Here is a 21,779-nt window from a genome sequence, read left to right as displayed (position 1 = left end):
CAGAAAGGATCTTCAAAACTCAAACCCTGACTGTGACTCAAAAAAAAATGATGCTGCCCAGTTGCCCAGTATAGCAGGACATGTTGCACTGGTGGTCTCTGGGCTCATTGTGTGTAATTTTTTTTAAAAAAAATACTAAATAGCTTGTATTGCACACTAGCTAAACTCAATTTGGCCTCATTAAAATAAAAGCTAGGGCAGGTTCTAGAATCATCCCTTTGAAATGGGCAGCCTGTAACTTAAAGGAAAAGCATGGCTGTGAAGAATTTTGGGACTTCTGCTTGCTTGTAACCTGTCTGGAAGCTCACAGAAAGTGATATCAAACATCTGAAAATAATTGGCATGGTAAATTGGATATTGTAAATTTCTTTCCAACAATTGTGCCCTGGTTGCTAGACCTTCATGGTTGAAAGCTCTCTGGGAGCCACTGAAGGGATCCTTCTGCTGTCTCTCAATGCCTTCCCATCAGAAAAATTAAGTTTCCTTGATATGACCAATTTTGATCTTTTGTCAAGAACATGTGCGTTCCACTCACATGTTTTGAAAAAAAAAAGGAGGGATTGTTGGAATTTATCACCTCTCCCAGAAAAAATGAAATATCCTAGGACAGTGATGGCAAACCTTTTTTGGCTCGCGTGCCACAAATGGGGGGAGCGCAGGGGGGTCAAGGGCGGGCGTGCTGCACCCATAATGCAATGCGCGACCCCCCCATTTTTACATTTTTTTTGCCCTCCCCAGGCTCCAGGGGCTTTATAGGAGCCTGGGGAGGGCGAAAAGAGCCTCCCCCACCCACCCCGGAGGCTTCAGGGACCGTCCCTGAAGCCTTCGGAACGCTGAAAACCACCCTCCGAGCAAACCGGAAGTGACTTCCGGGTTGCTCAGAGGGTCGTTTTAAGCGTTCCGAAGGCTTCAGGGACCGTCCGAGGCTTCCCTGATGCCTTCGGAGCGCTTAAAACGACCCTCCGAGCAACCCGGAAGTCACTTCAGGTTTGCTCGGAGGGTGGTTTTAAGCGCTCCGAAGGCTTCAGGGACCGTCCGAGGCTTCCCTGATGCCTTCGGAGCGCTTAAAACGACCCTCCGAGCAACCCGGAAGTAACTTCCGGTTTGCTCGGGTGGCTTTAAGTGCTCCGAAGGCTTCAGGGACCGTCCGAGGCTTCCCTGATGCCTTTGAAGTGCTTAAAACGACCCTCCGAGCAACCCGTAAGTCACTTCCGGTTTGCTCGGAGGGTGGTTTTAAGCGTTCCGAAGGCTTCAGGGAAGCCTCCGGATGGTCCCAGATGCCTTTGGAGCGCTCAAAATGACCCTCTGAGCAAACCGGAAGTCCGTTCCCGAATTTCCGGTTTGCCCGTAAGGCCGGTTTTTTACGCTCCGGAGGCTTCACGGAAGCTCATGAAGCTTCCGGAGGGCCTCCGTGGGGGGGAGGCTCTTCTCGCCCTCCCCAGGCTCCTATAAAGCCTCTGGAGCCTGGGGAAGCCGAAAAATAGCTTCTAAAAAGGTGAACTCAGCTGGCCAGCGCGCGCATGCGCGCTGGCCAGCTGACAGGGCAGCACCTCGCGTGCCCTGACAAATGGCTCCGCGTGCCACTTGTGGCACGCATGCCATAGGTTCGCCATCACGGTCCTAGGAAATATTGAAAAGGCAGAATATTATATTTTCCTGGATGTGAAAAAGGGAGAAACACATTTTAAACACAAAGTAAATTCCTGCAGCTTCCGGCCCATCCCACTTTGTCAATGGGCCATTAAGAAGGCCAAGCTAGTCCACTTTACATAATAAAGAGTTCTCCTCTTCAACTCCAGAGTGATGGGATTAAGGCAGGATAATATTGCCTTTTACTCAACTGACCACATGGCATCTGAGAACTCAACCAAACCTCGATTCAAAACTCAGCCTAGAGGGTTGCCCTTGCCCGGGCCCATGGGAGTCTGGCAACCAATCAGAATACATTTCTTACACAGGAACAGGCAACAGATAGGTGGGGCAGAACAGATTATAAAAAGCCCTGCAAGCCCTTCTTCACCCCTCTTCTCTTCCTTTGCCTTCTCTTCTTCTCCACCAACATTGAAGCATGTGATAACCTTTTCTGTTCAGGACTCAAGCCATGCGGTCCTGTCCACCATTAAAACCATCTTTCCAAGCAGCCTCCATGTCTCCAGTGTCTTTTTCCCCACTTGGAGCCGAACCCAGAAGGACATTTCTTCCAACACCATTTTATTCTTCATGATGTAACCTGTGCCAAGAAAACAGATGCCTCTATTATCATAGGTTAGGTTAACTGTCTCTCTTATTATAGGCCAGGCCCATTCTTATCTCCCTCACAATCAGCCAGCACCATGCTAGCAAAATTTGGTGACATTGACAATTTTTGGCCATGAAAAATTTAAACTCAGTAATGTTTGAGTTTAAATAACCTACAAAACCAAACTCATGCAAACCTAGCTATGATTTAGCACAAGATATGAGCCCAGTTAATATATCTATTTTCTAATGAAGCCCTGCATGGAATTTGTCTTTTTTATGTGGAGTTGCCATTTTCATTCCTACACCATAGAAACATCTGGTTAATTGCCACCAGCTTAGACCGAGCATTTCTACTCAGGAGGATTTTAATTTTTTTAACTCTCTTAATGACATTGACACTACCTGTATGCCCTTTGCCTCAGGAATCCCACTGTGTGATATTCAGAAATTGCAAGTAAAGCAGGTGTTTTCATAAAAAGCGCTATGTGTTATATTTTAGGGATAACTCCATAAATCCTCAGCCCTGTGTAGAATATGAGAAACCAAATATAGTTTCATCAAGTTTTTACTTGGGTTTCTATTTTGATACGGTTCTAAAATAAACTACTGTTAAGGACTTGCCAAGAGGAACATGATAAGGAATCTCGATCCCTTCCAAAGGTTCAGTATCTATCCCATCTCTGCTCACCTCTGCTTCTGAGACTGTCCCATGTATGTGCAGCACACTCAGCCAATTAGAGAAGGCATATTCTGCCACATAGCAGCTGGAAATCTGTTTTGCCAGAGCAGTGATGGTTTGCTCTCCTCAACAGCAAAATCCCTGGGGTGATTTGTTCTCCTCTAGTGAAAGCTGGAATTTTTCTGAGGCAAAGCTTTATAGTGGGAAGACCCTACCCAACCACAGTGGGGACAGTTAACTCATTGGAAGGTTTCTTGAGGGAAGGACTTTGAAGCATATTAAGGAGATCTTAGGGGAGCAGGTTATTAACCTTTGCTTTCTCTTTAGCTAACCTGTGGCTTCAACTGAAAGGGAGAGAATGCTAAACTAACTTAACCCATTTGTTTACTATCTTCCATTTTAAGAAATCTTTTGGTCAAATTCCTTGTTAAACTAAATAAGTTGTTTTTTCTTCTTGTCTTTTATAGTCTTATATAAGGAGGAAGTTCCTCATGTTTAACCTCAGATCATGGTATTTTAAAAGAAAAGATTTGAAAATCAATATTTTAAAATAAAAAGGCAAATTCACTTTTAAAGTATTTAGATTTAAGAAATATATTGTAGATGGCAATACTAATTTGTGTTATTGCTTTAAAAAATATGTTTTGGGGAAAGAAATGAAAACATCAAAACTGTTTTGCATACACATTCGTAACCTGCACTTGAGCTGAATGGAAAGTTCTCCCAATTGCATTTTAATGCCCAGCTGCCAGATGTGAAAACCACAATGACAAAATGAAAGGGCACGTTCCTTAAAAAGAATGTCATTTGTTTTTGTCAATTGCCTGTGGGCATACAGCAGAAAGATATTTTGAGAATGAAGGGCATTGAGGAATTTTCAATGGGTTTGCCTTAGGGTGAATTATAGACTTTCTGCCCATAACAGTCCTAAATCAGGATTTCCTGCCTTTGTTTGATCTGATAGGGGACAGTCACATTAAAGTCCCAAAGTCAGAAATTGACTTTGGAGAGAGAAGATCTGGTTTCAGCAGGGGGGAAAAATCTTTTGACTAGCACTCTACAAAAGATCTAATTTGTTTGAGAAGTGATTTGGAGATTAGTAGATTTCAAAAGCTCTGATATCTGTTGGAGACTGTGGGTGAAACCTTTCTTTCGGAAAGTAAAAGGTTTTTTATTCCTTGGTGCTGGGAAAGCAGCTGAAGCTCTCTAAATAACTATTGAACTATTTCAAGATACAGTAAATGGAAACTCAAGCTGCTGCACAGTACAGAAACAGTTTATCTGGCTGCTCTAGCTATGTTTGAAAGTTGGGTTCCTGAGATTGCTTACGTAGAAGGAAGCTCCATAGAATCCTCTGGAACAAATGGAGTCCTTGGTACTCTCTGAGCTTGGTTGTTTGCTTGCAGATGTTTCATTATTTGACTAGGTAGCATCATCAGTGCTAGTGAGCATGGGATTTATTCCAGAGGTGGGTTGCTGCAGGTACGGCCTGGTACAGCCGTACCAGTAGTGGTTGGGAGCAGCTGAGAGCATACCGGTATGGTGGCTCGTTTGGCCCGCCTGCCTGCCCGTCCGCCTGCCCGTGCTCTACAGCTGTTTTTGTGGCAAATGGCAAAGTGCAAGCGCACAGTGTACGGTGCCTGCGCGAGCCCCAACAAGCAGCTGGTTGTCGCAGGGGCGGTGGATTGCACATGCGTGCGTAGCTCTCCTTAGGTGCATGCACAGTGCACTTCTGGTTTGTGCACGAACAGACTGTGATCAGTGTACCAGTAGCGACGGTAAGAGCAACCCACCACTGGTTTGTTCCCTATTTATAAACAGAAGCTTGCCTTGCCTGTTTTGGTGGAGTGTGTGTGAGTGTTCTCCTTAGCAGTTCTTTGATTAGGCTATTGTTTTCTGCTTGATTGATTGCTTAAGGGGGTTAAACCCTGCTTCTATGGGTATTGGCTGCTGGAGAGGATATGCTCTGGTCTTTTTGTTTTCCCCCTTAGCTTGTTTGTCTCTTTTGAATGATAAATAAATATAGTTCATTTATATGTATCTGTTGCAGAGGTGGGTTGCTCCCGGTTTGGCCAGGTTCGGCCGAACCGGTAGTGCATTTTTGCCTGGGTCACAGAACTGGCAGCGACCCAGGCTTGCCATGCCCCCGAACCGGTTCCCTCTTCACCTCTGTCGCCACCATGTTGTTTTGTATTGACAGCCCCTGCGCAGTTCACTGTAAATTATTCTGTGCATGCGCAAGGAACAATTTACATTGAACTGCGCACACGTATGTGAGCGAAGCAATGGCACACGCGCAAAACACCCACGAAGCAAACCTGTAGTAAAACCAGCAGCAACCCACCTCATATCTATTGATGGCTGATTTGTCTATGCCAAACTACCAGGAATTCTTGAGCATTTTGGAATTAGCTTGGTTTAGAATCCTCACAGTTTCCCAGTTGAAACTATTATGAATCTGTCCATGTGTAGTGAGGTTAAAAGTGTTTTCTGCCTGTGTGACCTACATAGTAATATTACAGTGCTTACACTGTATGTTTTAGGGGACTCCTGTTTTTTCTTGTTGGGCTACTTTAATATATTGGAACATATATGTGAAGACACCCGCACAGGATCAATTTATGAGGAACATAAGTGCTAATTAAATAAAGCCATTTATAGTTCTCAATCTATTTGCATAGCAGATGTACCTATTGTGAGGGAACAGTAAGTATAATTTCAAAAGGATTTAAGTTCTCTAATTTCTCCCTCTTTGTCTCTGACTGAATGAAAAAAAACCATGTGCCTTGTATTTGATTTTCTTAGTTCGCCTCCTGGGAGCCAGTAGGGAACATCAGAAATTATGATCATGTGACTGTGACTTACTGTGATGTAATCAGTTGATCACTGAGTGACTGGATTGTGATTACCTGATTTGGGAGTACTGCAACAGCCACAACTTTGTGGACCAATTGTAAGTTACTCTCATTTGGAGCTGCTGTAACTTTGAACAGTTGCTGAATGAATGCTTGCTGAATGAATACTAGTAATTCCAAAAGCATGCAATATACATTTTATCATTTTTTTCTTCAGTCTAATAGACAAGTTCAAACAATGGCAATTTATGCCTTGTCATAACCTTCTAATTTGGAATTTCCAATTCATAAATTGGAGATACGGCTTCTGTTTAATACTTCCACATACATTGAAGAGGATAGTACAGGGGTTTGTGGTACTCATAAGCTTTTTAATAATTCTGACCTATTTTCATTTCTTAATGCTCAACGTCAAGATTAAATGCAATTCCTAGTTTCCAGATATTTTGAACTACAACTCCCATTCATTATCTGATTGACATTATTCAACATTATAAAAAACCACTTGGGTTTCTATCACTGCTATGTTCTATGCATTTATAAGAATAAGCACAATTAAATTAAGTGGGAATGACTATGAATTTTAAAAAACTTTAATTATAATTTCCTATAATTTAATCTATAATTTCAGTCAATTTAGTTCTGTAAAACATAGAGATGTACTTAATCTTTGAAATCATTACTGTATGTGTGTAATTAATATACTGGGGGGAAAAAAACCAAAACCATTTTGCTTAGTTTTCAATTCCCTCAACTCAGCATCTGTAATAATACTCAGATTGGATCTTTAAAATGTATGGTACAATGCAGTACAGCACAACTCTAGACATTTTTCAGGGCCAAATTATACAGATTGTCTTCGACTTACTGTACTCAATAATTAAGATTAGGCTGCAGCTATCAAATTTGGACTATAACAATCCAGACAACTCTTATTCTCCCAGAGTCAGCTGCCTATCTCCTGATTTCTGCAACTCAAGTAAAGTAGCCTTAGATTAGCCCTTGGTTAGTTGCAGAGATATGGTCTTAAAATGAAAGCCAATTCCAGTATGTGTGTTAGATTTATAGCATATCTTTTCTCCGGGAATTCAAAGAGGATGTGTCAGATATGTTGGGTTGGGTTGACAGTGAATAGGTGGGTGACTTGAGGGTCTCTACTGTTATCTGCCTCAATATCTAATCCAGACTGGATCTTGTATAGTATTAGTAGTGCTACTACTTCATGGCTTTATGATGAAATACAACACGAGTTGGAACTAGTCAGAACAAGCAGCTGCCAAAAAAGTCAACACAGTCCTAGGCTGCATTAAGAGAGGGATAGAATCAAAATCATGTGAAGTGTTAATACCACTTTATAATGCCTTGGTGAGATCATATTTGAAATACTGCATCCAGTTTTGGTCTCGCCACCATATAAAAAAGATGTTGAGAATCTAGAGAAGAGCAACAAAGATGATTAGGGGACTGGAAGCTAAAACATATAAAGAATGGTTGCTCGAACTGGGTATGTCTATTTTGATGAAAAGAAGGACTAGGGGAGACATGATAGCAGTATTCCGATATCTCAGGGGTTGCTACAAAGAACAGGGAGTCAAACTATTCTCCAAAGCACCTGAGGGCAGGACAAGAAGCAGTGGGTGGCAACTAATCAAGGAGAGAAACTTAGAACTAAAGAGAAATTTCCTGACACTTAGGAAACAATTAATCCAGGGCTTCCCAAACTTTGCAACTTTAAGTCTTGTGGACTTCAACTCCCAGAATTCTCCAGCCAGCTTCTGGCTGGAGAATTCTGGGAGTTGAAGTCCACAGGTCTTAAAGTTGCCAAGTTTGAAGACCTCTGAATTAATCAGTGGAATGTCTTGGAATCAGAAGCTGTGGGTACTCTCTGTCACTGAAGATTTTGAAGAAGATGGCAGCCACTTGTCTGAAATGGGTTCAGGGCTTTCTGCCTGAGCAGGGGGTTGGACTAGAAGACCTCCAAGGTCCCTCCCAACTCTGTTATCCGAATTCTAATCCTAACGCTCAGCTCCCCCCCACCTTTTCGCCTTTGTCTCAAAGCTTTCCACCCCCACCACCGGAAGCAGAACCGGCGGAACTTCAACACCCGGAAACAGAAGCGGCCGTGTTTCCATGGCGGCGGCGGCCGTAGTTGCGGCGGCTCCCGCGCTCTGGCGGCGGTTGCTGGATTGTTTGCCCCGCGGGAGGCCGTCTCTGGCGGCGTTTTTGGGCAGGCTCTCGGATCGTCTGAGCCGAGGCCGCGAAAGCAGCGCTCGCAGGTGAGGAGGAGGAGGAGCGGCTAAAAGCCTGCGCGGTTCCGCCTGCTCATAATTCACCTGCATTCCTAGTGGATGCAGTAAATCAATGAGACGCCGTGGCTTGGGCCGAGTCGGGAGAAACCCACGTGGGGACCGATGCAGTTGGAAGTCTGCAATGGGCGCCGCGTCCTCGAAGTGTGTGTAGGATTTGCAGCTTCTCCGATCCTCAGATGTTGGGTTGCGCATCTGTTGTTGGTAGAAGCTGCAGTTCTATCCTTTTGGAGCATCCTGGATTGTTGGGTGAAGTTGATCTGAAGCAACCGTAGGCTGGCCTGAGAAACGATTGTTTTATGTAAGAGGAGAAAAAGGACTTGATTTCCAGACGGATTTGTTCAAGTTGCTTGCCTGGGTTCCATCGATCCAGGCTAGAAATAAGGAGGAATCCACTGACAGAACAGTGAATCCGGTGGAGCGGTTTGCCTTTAGAGGTTATAGGTGTCTCCATCGTTGGATGCTTTTAACAAGAGATTGGACAGCCATTGGTCTAAAATGGTATAGGGCAGTGGTGAAATTCATTTTTTTAATGGCTTGGTGGGCGTGGCAGGGAAAGGATACTGTAAAATCTCCATTCTCTCCCCACTGGGGCCAGCCAGAGATGGCATTTGCCAGTTCTCCGAACTACTCAAAATTTCTGCTACCGGTTTTCCAGAACCTGTCAGAACCTGCTGGATTTCACCCCTGATATAGGGTCTCCTACTTGAGCAGGGGTTTGGACTAGAAGACCTCCAAGGTCCCTTCCAACTCTGTTATTCTGACATATAAAGCCTACATTGGGGAGAGGGGTAGTGGTCTTACAATACATTGAACCATAAACTGATTACCAAGACTAGTTTGCTTAATGTGCTGTGCTAAAATATGCCCAGTTTGTGCCGTTCTTGGCTGATTTTTTTGTGGTCCCTCTCCAATAGGACTTTTGAAAACGGATGAGCTCGTTTCCTTCATAATGAGGAGGGGAAGCATAAATGTAGTGTAAAGCCTACCATTAGAATTGCACAGGTAAAAAGAAAAACTGTCCAAACTTCTGCAAAGTCATCTGCATTTTTTAAAATTAGTTTCAGGTTTTCCTAAATGACTTGTACAACTTTAATTATTTTGAAAGTTTTTTTCCTCTCAGAAATATTTTATTTTGATTCTTCTTTTAATTCTTTTACTAATTGATGTAAATTGGTCAAATTACTTATTAGTAATTTAGATTCAGAATATAGTCACATTTTAATATTCAATTCAATTTATTAGCGCTTATAGACCGCCCCCTCTCCCGAAAGGGACTCGGGGCGGTGTACAGTCCATGTCAAAGAACAAAATTAAAACAATTAAAATTACTAAATGGACAGTATACATATACAAATATAAAATAGATGGATAAGAAGAGGATAAAAGATGTGCAGGACTGTATTGCTAATAAATAATTAAAATAAACAGACATTAAAATCCCAATACCCAATAAAATTAAGTCTACAGAATAATCCCCTTAAAAACCAGTAAAAATATAAATGCCAGGAGATAGGCGTTGAAATTATGCCAGGCCAGCCAGTCGGAACAGGTGAGTCTTTAGTTTCTGCCGGAAGTCGGTGGTGGTTCTAATGTCTGGGGGGAGGTCATTCCAGAGGGTTGGGCCCATCACAGAGAAGGCCCTACTCCTTGGCGTCGCCCGCTGGCATTGCCTAGCGGACGGCACCAGGAGAAGCCCCTCCCTGTGAGAGCGAATTGGCCGCTGGGATGTATGTGGGAGGACGCGATCCCACAGATAACTGGGCCCTATGCCATGGAGCGCTTTAAAGATGGTAGTCAAAACCTTGAAACGCACCCGAAAGACCACAGGCAGCCAGTGCAGCTCGCGCAGGAGCGGTGTTACATGGGAGTACCTGGTACTCCCCATGACTGCCCGCACGGCTGCGTTCTGGACTAGCTGCAGTCTTCGGGCGCGTCCCAAGGGAAGCCCCATGTAGAGAGCATTACAGTAGTCCAGGCGAGACGTCACCAGTGCATGAGTGACCGTGCGTAGGGCATCTCGGTCCAGGAGGGGGCGCAATTGGCGCACCAGGCGAACCTGGTGGAACGCCCCCCTTGCCACGGCTGCCACATGGTCATCCATTGACAGCCGGGCATCTAGGAGGACGCCCAAATTGCGCGCCCGTTCCACAGGGGGCAGCTGCTCGCCCCCTATGGCCAGCGTTGGGATTAGCTGACTGAACCGAGGTGCCGGTAGCCACAGCCACTCAGTCTTGGAGGGGTTGAGTTTGAGTCTGTTGTCCCCCATCCAGACCCCGACGGCTTCCAAACACCGGGACATCACTTCGACAGCCTCACTGGGGTGGTTTGGGGTTGAAACGTACAGCTGAGTATCATCAGCGTACAGATGGTATTCAACCCCAAAACCACGGATGATCTCCCCCAGCGGCTTCACATATGTGTTGAACAGGAGGGGCGAAAGGACCGATCCCTGCGGCACCCCACAAGTGAGTGACCTCAGGGTCGACCTCTGCCCCCCCGTCAACACACATTGCGACCGGTCGGAGAGGTAGGAGCCGAACCACCGTAAAACGGTGCCTCCGACTCCCATCCCCTCCAGCCGGCGCAGTAGGATACCATGGTCGATGGTATCAAAAGCCGCTGAGAGATCTAATAGGACCAGGATAGAGGAGCAACCTCTATCTCTGGCCCTCCAGAGATCATCAACCAGCGCGACCAAGGCTGTCTCTGTGCTGTGTCCGGGTCGGAAGCCGGACTGGCGTGGGTCTAGATATTCGGATTCATCAAGGTGTCGTGGAAATTGCTGCGCCACCACATTCTCAACAACCTTCGCTAAAAAAGGAAGGTTGGAGACTGGACGATAATTAGCCAGCTCCATTGGGTCCAGTGAAGGCCTCTTGAGTAAGGGCCTCACCACCGCCTCTTTCAAGGCAGTTGGTAAGGATCCCTCACCCAATGAAGCGTTCACCAGGCCCAGAAGCCAGCCTCGTGTCACCTCCCAGGATGCCAGTACCAGCCAGGAGGGACACGGGTCCATTAAACATGTGGTGGGCCGCAGCCGTCCACGCAACCTGTCCAAATCCTCGGGGGCAACAGAGTCAAACTCCTCCCAGAGTGGTCTTACAAGACTCACTGTTGCTAACGATACTTGCTATATCAATTTGCTACATTTCCAAACTTTAATATTCCTTTTTTTAATATAAAGTTTTTTTATTTTTTGTTTTCTATATACAGGTAAAACTCAAAAAATTAGAATATTGTGCAAAAGTTCATTTATTTCAGTAATGCAACTTAAAAGCTGAAACTAATATATGAGATAGACTCATTACATGCAAAGCAAGATAGTTCAGGCCGTGATTTGTCATAATTGTGATGATTATGGCGTACAGCTCGTGAAAACCCCAAATCCACCATCTCAGAAAATTAGAATATTACATGCAATCAATAAAACAAGGATTGTACATAGAACAATATCAGACCTCTGAAAAGTATAAGCATGCATATGTACTCAGTACTTGGTTTGGGCCCCTTTTGCAGCAGTTACTGCCTCAATGCAGCGTGGCATGGAAGCTATCAGCCTGTGGCACTGCTGAGGTGTTATGGAAGACCAGGATGCTTCAGTAGCGGCCTTCAGCTCTTCTGCATTCGGTCTCATGTCTCTCATCTTTCTCTTGGCAATGCCCCATAGATTCTCTATGGAGTTCAGGTCAGGCGAGTTTGCTGGCCAATCAAGCACAGTACATCCCATGGTCATTGAACCAGGTTTTGGTGCTTTTGGCAGTGTGGGCAGCTGGAAAATGAAGTCAGCATCCCCATAAAGCTCGTCTGCGGAAGGAAGCATGAAGTCCTCCAACATCTCCTGGTAGACGGCTGCATTAACCCTGGTCTTAATGAAGCACAGTGGTCCAAAGTCCTGTTGCTCAGTGGTCCAAAGTCTTCTTTTCTGATGAGAGCAACTTTTGCATCTCATTTGGAAACCAAGGACCCAGAGTATGGAGGAAGAATGAAGAGGCCAATCAAGCACAGTAATCCCACAGTCATTAAACCAGGTTTTGGTGCTTTTGGCAAAAGTTGCTTCAGGACTTCTGTTATGTCAAAACATTTTTATGAAAAGTTTCAATGTCTTCCTTTATATGAACTTGGGGAAAAGTATAACAAGAAGATGCCTGAAAGACATAAGGCTTTGCTACTTCCTCTAAGTCTCAAAAAGTAAACTTGGACATTCCATGAAAATTAAAAGGAAATCAAGTCCATTCTATTTTGCATTAAAGAAGCAACTCCTGGAAGCTTATAGCCAGATTAAGCAAACATAAGCTTAATGTGCACTAGGAGCGTTGGTAGGTAAGGCAGGGAGGAAAAATTATTGTGACCTCCAAAATATATGCAATGATTGTCTTTCTGTCTAAAGAGGACATAGACAGCATAGACTCTCCTAATGTCATTTACAGTTTGCTCCTATAAGCAAAAAAGCTTATTGGAGCAAACTGTAAAGGACATTAGAGAGTTGCTACATTGTGTTGCATTAGGGAAGATGATAGGTTCCCAGACATGAGAATTGACAGCCACCTGGAGCAAACAAGGTCAAAAACATAAAAAAACCCCAAGAATTGCTTTGAAAAAAAGGAATGTCAGGGTTCCTTGATATGGGGAAGCTGTATGCAGACTTGCTGTGAAGTTGTGTGAGGTGTGCTGATTTCCAGGTATCTATATACAGGACATGATGAAGAAGTCACCAAAATTACTCAAATCCACTAAAAACTACCATATTGTTTCTTTTTGGTTCATGTGGGGACAATCAATCAACCAACCAACCAACCAACCAACCAACCAACCAACCAACCAACCAACCAGAATAGAGCTGAAAGGGACCTTGGAGGTCTTCTATTTCAACCTCCTGTTCAGGCAGGAGACCTTATACCCGGGATGGCGAACCTATGGCACGTGCTGGCCAGCTGAGTTCAGCCTTTTTAAAAGGCATTTTTTCGCCCTCCCCAGGCCTCCAGAGGCTTTATAGGAGCCTGGGGAGGGGGAAAAGAGCCTCCTCCCTGAGGCCCTCCCGAAGCTTCAGGAGCTTCCCTGAAGCCTCTGGAGTGCAAAAAAACTGGCCCTATGGGCAAACCGGAAGTTCAGGAACGGACTTCCAGTTTGCTCGTAGGATCGGTTTAAGCCCTCTGGAGGGAATTCTGTTATCATGTCACCCCTAGTCCTTCTTTTTTCTATACTAGCCAAACCCAAATCCTGCAACTTCATATGTTTTAATCTCCAGGCGTTTAATCATCTTAGTTGCTCTTCTTTACACTTTTTCCAAAGTCTCAACATCATTTTTGTAATGTGGTGACCAAAACTGGATGCGGTATTCCCGGTGTGGCTTACTAAGTCTTTATGCAGCGGTAGTAATACTTCACATGATTTTGATTTTATGCCTTTGTTTATACAACCAAGGATTATATTAGCATTTTTGACTACTGCCTCATTTCACCTAATGTGTACTTTTACCTTAGGTTTTTCCTGCCTAAGTGTAAAACCTTGCTTTTTTCCATATTAAATTTCATGTTGTTGGATAGTGCCCATTGTTCAAGTCTGTCAAGATCTTTTTAGATCCTGAGGTTGTCTTCTAGAATGTTGGCTATTCCTGCCAGCTTAGTGTCTTCTGCAAATGTGATGAGTTCCCCTTCTATTCCCTCATCTAAGTCATTTATGATGATATTGAAGAGTACTGGGCCTAAGATGGAACCCAATGGAACCCCACTATTTACTTCCCTCTAGGTAGATATAGAGCCATTAAGGATTATTAGTTGAGTATGGTTTGTCAGGCAGTTACAAATCCATCTAGTGGTGATGTTGACTATCCCACATTTTTCTAGCTTACCAAGAAGTAGTCTACTTTGTTGAATGCCTTGCTGAAGTCTAAGTATACTATATCCATAGCATTTTGCTGGTCTACTAATTTAGGCACTTTGTCAAAGTATGAAATAAGATTGGTTTGGCATGATCTGTTTTTAACAAACCCATGCTGGCTTTTAGTGATAATTTTATTTGGTTCCATATGTTCACAGATTTGTTTTATTATTTTTTCCAGTATCTTCCCAGGTATTGATGTTAGGCTGATTGGTCTGTAATTTCCAGGGTCTGTTATCCCCCCTCCCTTTTTTTTAAATGATGGGAACCACATCAGCTCTTTTCCAATCCTTGGGTAAAATTCCTTGGTGTTCCAGGGCTTTTGAAAGATATGGGATATCTGAGATACCATCTGCCAACTCCTTCAGGATTCTGGGATATAAACCCATCAGGTCCCGGTGATTTATATTCATCAAGATCAGATAGGTGTCCTCTAATCATTTTTTTGCTTATTTTAATTTTTATTTCTAGTCTGACAGTTTGGTTTTTGGTAGGTTGGGCTATAGTTTCTTTTTGTGTGAAGACTGATGCAAAAAATGAATTAAACAGCTCTTGCTTTGTCTCTACTGCCTGTTACTTCCTTGCCATCTTCAAATGATACACCCAAAAGTATTGTTGAATCTCTGGACAGCAGATGAAAGTAGTCTTTCTGAAGCTGTAGAATTGAGATCCCTGATCCCTGCTGCACTGACTGGTACTGGTCTGTGCCCCATTGGGAATTGGACAGTATAAGTGGGGGTGAGCGTGTAAAGTTTTATATGCACAGGAGCAGAATTAGGTTGTGTGCACAAAACCATCCTCTCTCCCTTGCCGCCATCGCCAATCTGTGGAGCCAAAAAGATCGGTGACTGCTGCTGTTGAAGTTCTTTCAGGCTAAAACTCAGAATGAGATATCAAAAACAGCAAAAAGGTTTTTTTTCCAGTTTTTGTTGAAAATAAAAGGAAAGACAAGGATGGTATACTGTAAGTCCACATCAGGGGTGGGTTCCTGCCAGCTCTAACCTCTTCTATAGAAGAAGTTCCACAAATCTACAGTGCTGTTTAGAATCGGTTCCAGCTCCCCCCCCCCCGCATATCATCAAGATGAGTGAGAGGAGGAATTCTGGGAGTTGAAGTCCACAAGTCTTAAAGCTGTCAAATTTGAACAACCCTGGGGATTTCTTTCTAAAGGGTTAGGGGTACAAGGGTCTTGTAACTTGACAGCTTTAAGACTTGCGTGCTTCAAATGCTAGAGTTTCTGAGCCAACATTTTGGTTGCTAAGCAGGAGCGTTGTTAAGTGAGTTTCAGCACATTTTACAAGTTGGCCATACCTACCCAGTTACCCAGTCACATGGCTGGCAAGCCACTCCAACCCAGTCACATGGCTGGCAAGCTACTCCCACCCAGTCACATGGCCAGCAAGCCACTCCCACAAAGCAGGACACACCTACAGAAGAGGTTCTAAAATTTTTTGAAACCCACCACTGGTCCACATCAGTCCTATCAGGTAGAAAGTCAGGATCATGCAGATCTAAGCTATTTTTATTAGAACCACTATAGGAACAAAATCTTACAAATCTGAATGTGTTATCTGTCTTCCGGTTCCGGCGGCTACGGCGACGGGCAAGGACTTTGCCCGCTCCCGCTCTTCGGTGGGCTTCCCCCGTCTTCGGGGGGGGCACAGGACACCCCGGAGAGGCGCCCTGCCGAAGGAGCGGCTCGCGGAAGGCTCTGGCACCGGCGGCGGCTGGTGGGGGCTTTTCCGCTTTGCTCCAGGCACCGGGGAGCAGTTTTGGAGGACGCGCCAGCGTCTCGCCCCATGCTGATCGGAGAATGCAAAACTGAAGGAAGCAGCGGCGGTGCGGTGAGATGCTTCCTCTCTCCATTCCCTTACTCTTGAATTGACAGACTTTTCAGTAACTCTAAAAGTTAACCTTTCGGATTTACTCTTTGAGGAGCGGCTAGAGGGGAGGGGGATTCCCCCCCCCTTGGACAAGCGGCTTGTTAAAATTCTGCTCTCGCCCCCAGGGGAAGGAGGAGGGGGGAGAGCCAACCAACGATGCCTCACCCCAGTAAAAGTGCTTTTCATGGGACTTAGTTCCAGGATTTATTGATGACCTGAGAACTTTTTGAACTTTTAAAGTTTTTTCTATGCCTCTGAGCCCAAAGCTGGCAGGGCAAGATGGCACACTTCCGTTGTCTTCATGAATTGTGAAACCTGACTCCACCTTTAAAATTCAGGCTTCCGGTCTTTGTCTCCGAGTCACCCAGAGGAATCTCTTGTGGATTGTTATTTTCTGAACTCTTTGGAGAAAAAACTTTCATCTATTGCTAGAGTGATTAAAGAAACTCCCATCTGTTTGGACCCTCTGCCTTCTGGACTCGCCTGCCTGCTCTACCTCCCCAGCTGCCCAGTTTCTACACTGACTGATCTCTTTGTTTCATACATCATGCCTCCAAAAAGACCACCCCCTGGAAAACCTGGCTTTGCCACTTCTGCTCCAACATCTGCAACATCTAGTCCAGCTACACAGTCAAAGATAACAGAACTGATGCAACCTAAGACTACAGAGACAGACTTTCAACAAATGCTTCAACAAATTTTACAGGGCCAGGAGGAAATCAAGAAACAGTTAAGGGAGATGAAAGATGAAATTAAAGAGAATCAAGTCCAAATTTATAAGAACTCACAGAGACTGGACCTTGTGGAGGGTGGGGTGGCGGAGGCGAGAGGGGTGGTAGAGGCCTTACAGAAGGGAAACAAAGAACTTGACATCCAACAAATGAAAACAGAGTTTGAGAGAATGTCCTTTTATCTCAGATTTCAAAATGTAATAGAAGTAGATGGGGAAAACATAAGGGACATTATGACTAATATTCTTGCTGAATACATACACAAAGATAAACAGCAGATGGAATGGGAGATAGATCTGGCTTATAGAGTAAACTCAGCATATGCTAGGACACACAATGTACCCAGGGAGGTTCATATTAAATTCCTTAGGAAAAGCACAAGAGATGAAATCCTGGGTGTACAAAGGGGGCAAACACTGACATACCATGACAGGGAGATAACCGTTCTAAAGCAGATTCCCAAAAAAATTAGGGAGAAAAGGAAAAGCTATTCGCAATTGGTGAATAAACTATACCAGAAGGGGGTGTGGTTTAGATGGTTGATGCGTGAAGGTATGCTGATATTCTGGGAGGAGACAAGAATCAGAATCAACACACCCATAGAGGCACAGGCCTTTATGGAAAAAAATAAAGCGAACCTAGAAAAAACAGAAGACACTACTACGGTCACACAGGACACGGGAGGGGCCGGAGCTCAGCCAGCGGGGGGTGAAGGGGCAACACAAAGAACGCTCAGATCACAAAAATGAATAAGAAAACCACAATATTACAAACAGACCGAAAGTAATAATGAAATTATATCTAGACTATATATCATAACTATATAAACTGATTGAAAATTATTTTTTCTAGAACTAATATGCTGACTTTTTATGACTATGTATTAATGTTTGATATTTAGATCTAACCTATGAGTTTGGAGGGACGGGGCGTCTGCCACACTTGCAACTGCCAAAATTTGTAACCATTCCACCTACCTTTTTCCCTATAAATGTTTTAAAAAAACCAATAAAACTTTTTAAAAAAAAAATAATAAAATTTTTTGAAACCCACCACTGGTCCACATCAGTCCTATCAGGTAGAAAGTCAGGATCATGCAGATCTAAGCTATTTTTATTAGAACCACTATAGGAACAAAATCTTACAAATCTGAATGTGTTATCTGTCTTCTTGCTTTTGTTTTTATGAGAATGGGGGTGGGAGGGCACTGTCATATTGGTCTTGTCCAAGGCATTTTCATAATTTATTTGGCCTGGGGTCAGATTTTCTTTATCTGATTGTTACCCTGGTAATGAATCTTCCCTCTGTCCTTCAAGGCCATCCTCTTTATCCACTGCAAGGTGGAAGGAATGAACTGCTAATTGGTGATTGTGAAGGCAAGAGTTCTTCACTTCTATTTCCTGTTTATCTTCTCTCACAAGGGAGATGGTGCCCTTGTTGGTCATACCACTGGGGGAATGAGGGAACTGAGCTGAAGATAGACAAGTTGAAGTTAAGATAATACTTAAAGATAAAGAGGGAACATGCTCATCTCTATATCTTAGCCGAGGGAGTCAGTGTTGTCCAAAGACAATTTCCATGGTCATGTGGCCAGCTTTGCTATACGCATGGAACGCTGTTACCTTCCCATTGAAGTGTTGCCTATTTATCTACTTGCATTTGCATGCTTTTGAACTGCTAGGTGGGAGCTAGGACAAGTAATAGTAGTTCACCCTGTTGTGTGACACTTGAGTGTCTAACCCAGGCTGTCAGCTTTCTGTAGTAGCACAGTGGTTAGAATGCAGTACTGCAGGCTTTGTTTGCTGCCTGCCGGCTGCCTACAGTTTGGCAGTTCGAATGTCACCTGCTCAAGGTTGACTCAGCCTTCCATCCTTCCGAAGTGGGTAAAATAAGGACCCAGATAGTCGGGGGCAACAGGCTGACTTTGTAAACTGCTTAGAGAAGACTATAAAGCACTGTGAAGCGATATATAAGTCTAACTGCTATTGCTATTTCCAGCTGACAGGCTCAGCACCTTTAACTGCTGAGCATTGCACCCCCAAGATAATACTTAGTCCTTATCCAGAGGGGGAAGGAGGGTGTAGAGAACTACAAATCTAAGTTTGACATTTATACTAGGCAAGAACTGGTTATCATCAAGCAGCTTGTATTTTACAAGCTTGTTATCAGTAACAGGTATTGTGGGTGTGTCACAAACAGTTCATGCTAATCTAACCATATTGCTTTCTTTTATAGAGTTATTAATAATAATAACAGAATAATAACAGAATGACAGAGTTGGAAGAGACCTTGGAAGCCTTTTAGTCCAACCCCCTGCTCAGGTAGGAAGCCCTATACCATTCCAGACAAATGGTTGTCCAATCTCTTCTTAAAAACGTCCGGTGTTGGAAAATTCAAAATTTCTGGAGACAAATTGTTCCACCGATTAATTGCTCTAACTGTCAGGAGATTTCTCTTTACTTCTAGGTTGCTTCTTTCCTTGATTAGTTCCCATCCATTGCTTCTTGTCCTACTTTCAGCTGCTTTGGAGAATAGGTTGACTTCCTTTTCTTTGTGGCAACCGCTGAGATATCAGAACACTGCTATTATGTCTCCCCTAGTCCTTCTTTTCATCAAAATAGACATGCCCAGTTCCAGCAACCATTCTTTATATGTTTTAGCTTCCAGTCCCCTAATCATCTTTGTTGCTCTTCTCTGCACTCTTTCTAGAGCAGCAATGGCGAACCTTTTTTGGCTCACGTGCCATAAGTGGGGGGAGTGCAAGGGGGTCATGTGCGGGGATGCCGCACCCATAATTCAATGCGCGACCCCACCCAGTGTGCATACATGCACTACAGGCGTTCCCCCCTTTTTTACATGCTTTTTTCGCCTTTCCCAGGCTCCAGAGGCTTTATGGGAGCCTGGGGAGGGCGAAAACAGCCTCCTCCGCCCACCCGGACGCCCTCCGGAGGCTTCAGGGACCTTCAGGAGGCTTCCCTGAAGCCTTCGGAGCAGTCAAAACGACCCTCTAGCGCTCTGAAGGCTTCAGGGACCGTCCAGAGGCCTCCCAGATGCCTTCAGAGCGCTCAAAATGACCCTCCGAGCAAACCGAAAGTCACTTCCGGTTTGCTCGGAGGGTCGTTTTAAGCATTCCAAAGGCTTCAGGGAAGCCTCCGGAAGGTCCCTGAAGCTTTCGGAGTGCTCAAAACGACCCTCTGAGCAAACCGGAAGTCTGTTCCCGAACTTCTGGTTTGCCCGTAGGGCCGGTTTTTTATGCTCCGGAGGCTTCACGGAAGCTCATGAAGCTTCCGGAGGGCCTCCGGGGGTGGGGGTGGGGGAGGCTCTTCTCGCCCTCCCCAGGCTCCTATAAAGCCTCTGGAGCCTGGGGAGGGCGAAAAATGGCTTTTAAAAAGGGTGAACTCAGCTGGCCAGCGCATGCATGCGCGCTGGCCAGCTGACAGGGCAGCGCCTCGCGTGTCCTGACAAATGGCTCCACATGCCATAGGTTCACCATCACTGTTCTAGAGTCTCCACATCTTTTTTACATTGTGGTGAACAAAACTGGATGCAATATTCCAAATATGGTCACACCAAGGCATTATAAAGTGGTATTAACACTTCACGTGATCTTGATTCTACCCCCTCATTAATGCAGCCTAGGGTTGCATTGGCTTTTTTGGCAGCTGCGGCACACCACTGGCTCATATTTAAGTGATTGTCCACCAGGACTCCAAGATCCCTCTCACAATTACTACTATTGAGCCAGGTGTTAGCAAAATGTCGTTGGACCTCAGCAAAGTCCTTGACAGACTGCTTCATATTTTTGCTTAATAAAATGGTACAATATGGGCAGGATGATACTCCTGGCAGATGGGTTCACATCATGAATGGCTCCACTTCAGCTTGGGCAGAAGTGTGGAGTGCTATAATGTGGTGTCCTGGGCCCTATGCTGTTCAGCATTTTTATCAGTGATTGAATAAAACAGTTGTGAAGGGCCACTTGTAAAGTTTGCATATGATACAAAATTAGAAGTTCTGGCCAGTACTTTAGATAAGAGAGAGAAAGTTCCAAAAGAACTAGAGAAGAACAATGAATTGAGATGAATAGCTTGGAATTTGAATGGGGGGGAGAGAGATACAGTATGTAAAGCTCAAGTGTTGGACATGGGAAACCTGGCTTGGCAGTAATACACATGAAAAGGATCTGCCTGTCCTTGTTGGTCAGTGAGACAGGCTGCCACATGAAGTAGTGAATTCTCCTTTGCCAAAGATCTTCAGAGAACTATATCACCTATCAATGCTAGTGGATTCTGCACTGAGTAAGCCCAGAGGGTTGTGCTAAATGACCTGCAAAGTATCTTTTAACTCTATATTTCCATGATTTTTGAAAGCTGGTTTTTAAGAATCCCATTTAGTAGTGTGTGTCCATGTGATGCTGGTGAGAGCACATTTATTTCTTGTACATTTTATTGGAGCTTCTATGACAGTAAAGACTTTTGCACCCAGGATCACCCAATAATATTTTCTTCTTTTGGATTATTCAAATGTGTGATGTTAACAGTGTTTAAGTGTGGAACTCTCTCATAACTTCTTGGATATGTCCAGGTGGTTTCTTGGCAGCAATAGAAAAGTAGTTTCCACTGGCTTTTCCAGGGTATTTTTTCAGTACTTCAGTCCAGTCTAGTTTCCTGGTGGTCCTGTCTATTCCTAACTAAAGTCTGCTAAGCTTTTAAAAACCAGACAAGATTGGCGCTGTGCTGCCACATATTGTAGTTTCAGTAGAGGAGAATATTTGTAGCTCATGCTTGAAATGAGGGGTCCCGGGTGCTCTCTGAGTTTGGCTGTTTTCACACAGTTTGGCTTGAGAGTACCACATCTGTAATACAGGTAGTCCTTGACTTACGTCCACAATTTACCTGAAAGTTCTGTGGCTAAGCAAGACAGCTGTTAAGTCAGTGGTTCTCAAATAGTGGGGCGCGCCCCCCAGGGGGGGCGCGAGGCTCCGTAAAGGGGGGCGCGAAGGCTCCCTTTCCATCTGGGTGCAACGGCGGCGGCAACAGCGCAGCGGCGGCGGCGGACTGGAGTTTCCCGCCAAGGTTGCCTGTCCGACCAGCCCCCGCTGGCTCCTGGCTGAGGGAGGAGCTGCCGCTCCGCCTTCTCCGAGCGGGATCCACGCCCTGCAACTGGCTGTGAGGGGAAGGTTTTGGCCAAAAAACGGGCCATTT

The 21,779-nt window shown here is 44.6% G+C and overlaps 1 protein-coding gene across 5 annotated transcripts in view; it reads left to right on the top strand.

Moving 5' to 3' along the window:
* The window catches only part of PGS1 (phosphatidylglycerophosphate synthase 1), a 114,610-nt gene that overhangs the window by 53,442 nt on the left and 39,389 nt on the right, over positions 1-21,779 (top strand). For 2 of the 5 annotated variants that reach the window (XM_081936796.1, XM_081936795.1), the window contains exon 1: positions 7,869-8,051. The exons of 1 other annotated variant lie outside the window; for it this stretch is intronic. In XM_081936796.1, coding sequence (XP_081792922.1) covers positions 7,906-8,051 — 146 coding nt within the window. In that variant the 5' untranslated portion in view covers positions 7,869-7,905. Of the gene's footprint in view, positions 1-7,868; positions 8,052-8,082; positions 8,228-8,998; positions 9,087-21,779 lie in introns of those variants that run through there. 2 more of the 5 variants (XM_081936799.1, XM_081936798.1) reach the window with 2 other exon arrangements.

Source organism: Natrix helvetica (genome assembly GCF_964273705.1).
Source record: "Natrix helvetica genome assembly, chromosome: 1".
Lineage (NCBI taxonomy): Eukaryota > Metazoa > Chordata > Lepidosauria > Squamata > Natricidae > Natrix > Natrix helvetica.
This window is presented reverse-complemented; position numbering and strand designations above follow the sequence as displayed.